The sequence below is a fragment of the Coptis chinensis genome, chromosome 8 (genome assembly GCF_015680905.1).
Source record: "Coptis chinensis isolate HL-2020 chromosome 8, ASM1568090v1, whole genome shotgun sequence".
NCBI classification, from domain to species: domain Eukaryota; kingdom Viridiplantae; phylum Streptophyta; class Magnoliopsida; order Ranunculales; family Ranunculaceae; genus Coptis; species Coptis chinensis.
The window spans coordinates 87,321,541-87,328,295 of NC_141463.1; the positions used below are offsets into that span (position 1 = coordinate 87,321,541).

The 6,755-nt window shown below is 37.4% G+C and overlaps 1 protein-coding gene across 6 annotated transcripts; it reads left to right on the forward strand.

Moving 5' to 3' along the window:
* Positions 1 to 811: 811 nt before the first annotated feature.
* LOC147483908 (F-box/kelch-repeat protein At3g23880-like) lies at positions 812 to 6,755 on the forward strand. Of its 6 annotated transcripts, none has more exons than XM_086580049.1 (3): positions 822 to 2,211; positions 4,861 to 6,257; positions 6,335 to 6,755. In XM_086580049.1, exon 1 carries the CDS (start codon positions 957 to 959, stop codon positions 2,112 to 2,114), a length of 1,158 nt encoding a protein of 385 aa, XP_086436175.1. In that variant the 5' UTR covers positions 822 to 956; the 3' UTR covers positions 2,115 to 2,211; positions 4,861 to 6,257; positions 6,335 to 6,755. The 6 variants fall into 6 exon arrangements, with proteins under 6 accessions (XP_086436172.1, XP_086436175.1, XP_086436174.1 ...); XM_086580048.1 differs by lacking the exons at positions 4,861 to 6,257; positions 6,335 to 6,755 and adding exons at positions 3,462 to 4,052; positions 4,226 to 4,558; XM_086580047.1 differs by lacking the exons at positions 4,861 to 6,257; positions 6,335 to 6,755 and adding exons at positions 3,462 to 3,637; positions 4,226 to 4,558.

Here is a 6,755-nt window from a genome sequence, read left to right on the forward strand (position 1 = left end):
TTCCCTTTTAAAAAAAATAGATGAGCCTTTCCTACATAATTACAATTACCAGTTACAATTAGAATCTAAAAAAATCATGTTAATTATCGAACTCGAGTGATGGGTTTCAAGACTTTAAGACTTTAGAAAAAAAAAAAAAAAAAAAAAAAAAAATGCGCAACATGGTTTGCATACTTGTAGATACAAATAATCTCTAAAGCACGGACACACTAACCCATGGGCTGTGTCCGCGTCGGATGCGGACACGGACACGGACGCGGCATGGACACGCGTCGAATGCGATCAACACGGTCAAGACACAGTCCGAACGCGGGTCAACATGGTCAGAACACGGATTTTGACCCAAAAAAATAAAAAATAAATCAAAATAATATTAAAAAACTCATTTTTTTCATTTTTTGTTTTATTAAGACTTATGACATGTTTTTAAAGTTTAATTAGGAAATATTAAACTTAATTTTGTGGCTATTTATCTTTAATAGTTTTGAATTTATAAATATTAATACATTTAATTTAGTTTTTAATGTTCAATTTATATAAAATAAAATTATAAATATTAATTAATTTCCGCGTCCTTTGCTGCGTCCGCGTCCTACATTTTTGAGATATAACCGAGTCACCGAGTCTGTGTCCGCGTCCGCGTCAATGTCTGCGTCCGCGTCGGTGTCGGTGCAACATAGCATATATAATACATGACATAATTTACCTCAAGCAACGTAGTCAGCCGGGCTACTGGGCTGGAGCAAAAACTTAAGTTGGGCTTGGGTTTCAATTTGAAAACCCATCCCAGAATGAATACTTGAGGGTTCTGACAACAGACACGGCATGCCTCTCTCATTATTCGTCCTTCTCAGGTACTAGCCGTTTCATTATCGTTATTAATATTATTATTATTACATTTCTTTAAAGAGTAATTAGAGTTTGCTTTTGAGTAATTAGAGAGAGAGAGAGAGTGGATGGCAATAATAACGACGAGCAACGTTGTTTTGCCAGAGGATGTGGTGTTTTGCCTTCTGTTATGTCTACCCGTTGCGTCTCTTTTGAGATTCAAGTCGGTCTGCAAGTCGTGGCGCGCTCTTATTGAGAGCTCTAGTTTTGTTAATCGACATCATTTCAAGGATGACTATAATAACTACAGTCTCATTGTTATGAACCCTAGCGCGTTTGGTAGACCTGCTCCTAATCCCGATCTTTATGTTTCCTTACTTTCTGGTAACTCATTAGAGGCGTCAGTAAAACTGGATTTACCAGACTGTTGTAATGTCAACTTGTATAATGATAGCATTAATGTTGTAATGTCAACTTGTAACAGAACATTCGGCAGTATCGGCCTAAGTATAGTGGCTTCTTGTAACGGCATTGTTTGCCTATATAATAGATTTTCAAGTGATATTTTTCTGTGGAATCCTGCAACGAAACAAGCGAGAGTTCTATCAAAATCCCCATTCCCTTATCAACCAGAAGATGGTTACTTCAGTCTAGACATCTGCATTGGATTTGGTTTCGATGATAAAAGTAATGATTACAAGGTGGTGAGGTTTTTCAGTTTGTGTAAACAACCCAATGTCCCGACACAGAGCCCAGCTGAGGCATACAACTTGAGTACTGATTCGTGGAATATTATAGACGCGGTTTCACCTGTTATTGTTATCCTTTCTGATCCGAAAGCACCATACAGGAATGGAACATATTGCTGGTTGGTAGTAAATGATGATTTTTCACAACATAAGAGGATACCTGAAAAATACGTTCTCACATTTGATTTTAGAAACGAGGTGTTTGGGTCTCTACCATTACCGGATGTTGAGAGTATTGATTATCCATGTTTAGTTATCTTAAGGGAAAACCTTGCTTGCATTTATAATGTGGAAACTTTTTGTGATTGCACTGATGACTGGAGGCCTTGGGAGTGTGAAATATGGGTGTTGAATGAATACGGTGTCAAAGATTCCTGGACTAAATTGTACACCGTTGGGCCCTTTACAATATCTAGACATATTCCATATGCTGCTAGAAAGATAGGGATTTCGATGAATGGAGAGTTTTTTCTGATATTCTGGAATAAACAGATATGCACATACAACCTTGTTACCGAAGAAATTAAAAAAAGTTGATGTGCATGGTTATTTTTCTTTAGAGGTTGCTGCATACAAGGAGAGCCTAGTCTCAATCAAAGGAGGAAATAATGCAGCTAATAGGGCGACTTATGCGGTATGACACTATTCTCTTACTTTTGACCTCAATCAATCAAGTAGGCTTTGTCCAGATAATATATTCTGCTTATCTGGACGAACAAGTAAGAAATTAACTTTTTCACTAATTGATATCTTGACTTTCTTGTATATTTTGGCTTTTTATGGCTTGACTGGATGTTTTTGATTATGAGAAGATGATAAATTTGAATGAATAAGAAATCGGGTCCTCCTTTAGTTCCTAATTCTTTATTTTGTACTACAAGCAATCGAAAATTGTTTACCAGGTCTCTCATGTTCTCTTCACCTTTTGACATTCTTCATATTCTAAACTTACAAACACATCTCATGATTTATGACATAGGATGAGGATTTGGTGTTTGTGAATTTTACTAATTTATTTGCCAATATATTGTTTTTTTAGGCTGAGTATGATTTACATTTTTATATTCAGTTTGTGAATCCATAACTACTGCCACTACTGCTGTAATCTTTTTAAATTGTTGTTTTATGTTTGCGAGTCTCAACCTTTTATTGCCTCTGTATTCCTAAACAAAATCTTTCATGTCTTTGTGGCCAAACTTGATACTTCTTGGCTATTATCTCAAACTAATGCACACTTTGTACCACTCAATATTATGTTCTTAAAATTTCCCTGTGCTGTTATTTTGCTTTGATCTAATGCAATCTTGTCGATTCACATGGTTAAATACTAGGGCTAGGTTTTTGCTTAATAAACCCTAAATCTCTCGATTAAATTCTTGATTCATCGAAAAACAAATTCTTTAGAGAAGCCAAATTTAATCTTTCTTAATTGATAAAAAGTAGTCTCTCCAAAATGATTAGGCATTGCTAGAACTAAATACAACAGGTCTGCAACTGCAAGCCTTTATATGTTAGAGGTGGATTGCTTGCTTAGCAACCAACCTAGTACACTAGGAATCTGCTATTTTTTGCTTCATAAGCTAGAGCAACAATTGTATAAAACTACGATCAAAATGAACAAAGTAGACGTTTGTTGGCTCTTGGACACATGGGACTTATTGGTGCATGGATTTTTTATATTTTCTTGATGTTGATGACTTGTGACACCGTCTTCTCTTCAATTCACTTCATCGCGTTCTCTCAAAGAAATATATTTGGATTATCTAGGGTGAATACATTTTATTAGAGCCTTTTGGTTTTTTCATGTAAATTTTTCGGTTTTGGTTTGTTTCTAAGTTTCTTACTCTATGACCTTAATTTGTTTTTCTACATTGTATACAAAAGACTGTTCAGTGAGGTGGTGGGAAAGGACAAGCGAATATGGGGAAAGCAAAGACAGGGAGAGAGATTAGGGGAGGAGGAAACAGAGGGAGTACTGGAGGTGAAGCGCCAGTCACAACAAAGCTTTGACGGAAGGTGTTGTTATGGAGATCTCTTCGGAGGTCAAGAGTCGGAGATAGGTTGGTTGGGGATTGGGGTGTATTTGGGTTTTGATGTCTTTCAGTTAGCTTCTTGCCGATGGTTTAAGGGGTTGATGAAATTAATTTTCATATGAATGAAATTATCATTCATCAATAAAGGAAACAGGAAAAAATAAAAAATAGCAGTGATTATGGACCAGGTTATTTGGTATTAGAAATGGATGGAAGCATGGTTTAGGTTTTGGTATATGATAGGCATGGTTTAGGTTTTGGCATTATTTATGACTGTTGGAGTGTATTTTAGGTTTTGCAGGTTCTTCTTATTTTAAAAGGATTGGTTTATTGGTTTGGGTGAGGTAGCCAGATATCAATAGCATGCCTTTTATTTTGTTGTTGGGGTTGTATGGCTTTCGACCTGCTTTTGATAATGGTTATTGGTCTGTGTCGGAATAAGGTATCTGCCATGGTCCAAGTGCCTATCTCTTGTTAGAGGAAAAAAACGTGCCTTTCGCTTTTGTACTCTTCATTTAATTTGTTATTATTGATTCCCATGCACTTTTACCTGCATGGTTTCTGATGGATTTTAACATTTAGATTTCATTAACTAAACTTCTAATTATTGATTAGGTAGAACACTGGTCAGCGTTAGCCTTTGCACGATCCAAATCCAGAATCTAATTGTGTAGAATCCTAGAGCAACAAAATCTTTTTGATGGAAGAGGAAAAGATGGTTCAAAGCTACTCGTGCTGTTTGCTTACTAGCATATGGTACTGGCCTAGCAGGCCTTATATCGCTGTCCGGTGTTTAGATTGTTTAGTCTCATGCCTGTCTGAATCATATATGTTATATTGTGAGTGCCTTTAGTTTTTGCTGTAGCTAGGATGGCTGTTGTGTTCAAGTTACTGTGCGTCTATTTCTGTACTGAAAATTTCACAATATATTATTGTTTATGGTTGGTACTCTTGGTAGGCAGATTTGTTTAATCAGGTTCATATGTTCAGCTTCAATGTTAAGCGCTCAGATGCCAAAATGTGCGTAATTACCTCGTTTTTGAATGTATAGGGCATTCTGAAGCCATGGGAGGGTTATTATTTGGTTTTACTTTGAATGGCATGGTAAATTAAGTGTAGGTCTATTGACAGATATTTTGTGATACAAGGGAAACTACAATTTCTTTAGTTCTTGGAAAACAGTAGCGGGTTAAAACATTGTTATCGGAATTATTAGTATTTCTTTTGAATGTTTAATTAAAGCATATCAGGTGGCATGATTGGACGAACGAATGGTGGTCAGATTAGCAATCCACTGACAGCTGGGTTTCCAGAGAATACTGATGAAACCCTGTTTCAGATTTGGCTGCTGTCAGATATGAATATGGTTGGAATAATGTTCTAAAGTTTTTTTCCTACCCAAAGTAAATTATGATGAAGGCAGACCAGATGCAATAGATGAAATGACTCAGAGACAAGTAAAGGGAGTGGATGAGTAGCTTGCAAAGCAGGCGGAATAGACGAAGGGTGCCATACTAAGATATGACCCAAGATACCTTCGTACCCTTTGATATTGTTTGTTTCGTTTTCCATCTTCGTGTGCTTTTGAAAGTAACGTAGCAATCGATGGCGTAGTAATATTATTGGTCATCTGTCTACACAACTTGCCGATGCACCATCCCACTGCTAGTATAATGTTGCCTCTGTTGAGTTTTTTCATATTTGATTACTATTGTAGTCACTTGGTAGGTACTTGGAGCCTGACTAATGATTTGAGTCTGATCTTAAACAATCTTGATTTGGGGGGCAAAAGTTGCTAAAACATCATGATGGCTGCTTACATTTTGGCGTGGGTGAATTTGATTAAGTTTGTTGTATTCCAAATGTGTTGCCTAGTTTTACCTACGAGGGCCAAACTGCATGCCAAGGTTCCTTTTTTTTCATTGGCAAGCCTGTTTTAAATGGCGGGCATGCCAAGGTCCTTGAACTCTGGCTATCAGCTCAAGATGTTTATTGATAAGAAGACTCCCTTCAGAGGTGTCTATAGAAGGTGTTTGAGGTGCCGTGGAGACTGACTCTTGGAGGGACGAGGGAGGTACTAGTTCAGGGTGCACTATAAGATTCTTCAGAAAGCCAAGTGACATTCCAATTAGAAACTGAGTGAAAGAAACTTGCCAATTGTAAAACACCTCATAACAGTTCTTATTAAAACATAATTTGATACACAGTTCACTAAATCATTTATCCACACTTCAAAGTGGGAGATCAGCATCCCGCTTGGGACAATTCTTGAGTTCTTCATTGTTTATCGTTAATTCAACCTCATTAGTACTTATGTTCAGTTGGAACTCTTGTATCTGCTGCTTGCCGACTGAGTTGGTATTGCATAAAATGCGTGGTTTCACATTATAAGTTTTATCGTAAACATTCAGCAGAGACTGTAAGTTGTATTTTCCCCCGAAGTTCCCCAACACAGGCCTAAGTTGGGCTACACGGTTGCGAAGTTCAATCTTATCAAACAAAATCAAAGCTTTTTTAAAATACTCATGCTGCTTTAGCCCAGAACAAGTCCCGTGTTTCTTCCACTGCTCGCCCCAAAATTTGGCATTGTTAAGATTTTGTACGTCGGGCCAGGCGATATCCAACTTTCCCTGCAAATCTTTAACCAGTACAAGAAATTGATTACCATTTGTACTAGTAAGATGTACATCATCAAATTCATTGACAAATAAAAAAATTTACCAGCTTAAGGTCAAATATATCGCTTTGGTCACACTTAGGAGCTCCTTTAAGCTTTGAGGGCCAGAGACCGTGGATTGTAAACTTGGGATGTCCACGGTCTTTTCGAAGGCAATGTGTTCCTGCTGCGTTGCATACACTGACCCCCCATTGAAGAGCAAAGATATAGTAGTCAAAAGAACTAGGTGAGGGTGCAAGGGGTTCATAATACTTGGTAGGAACAGAGAGATTTTGTAAGCATCAGGGGACACATAAGTGGGAGCAGAGACGTTACTATCAGCAGCAGGTGACACAAAGTTGAAAGCAGAGACATTATTGTGATCATCAGCTGACACAAAGGTGAACAACATAAGGTAAGAGAAACATAATGCAAGGTGGAGGAGATTGAAAGAAGCCATTCGGTGCTTTAGAGTAGAAATGTGGGGAT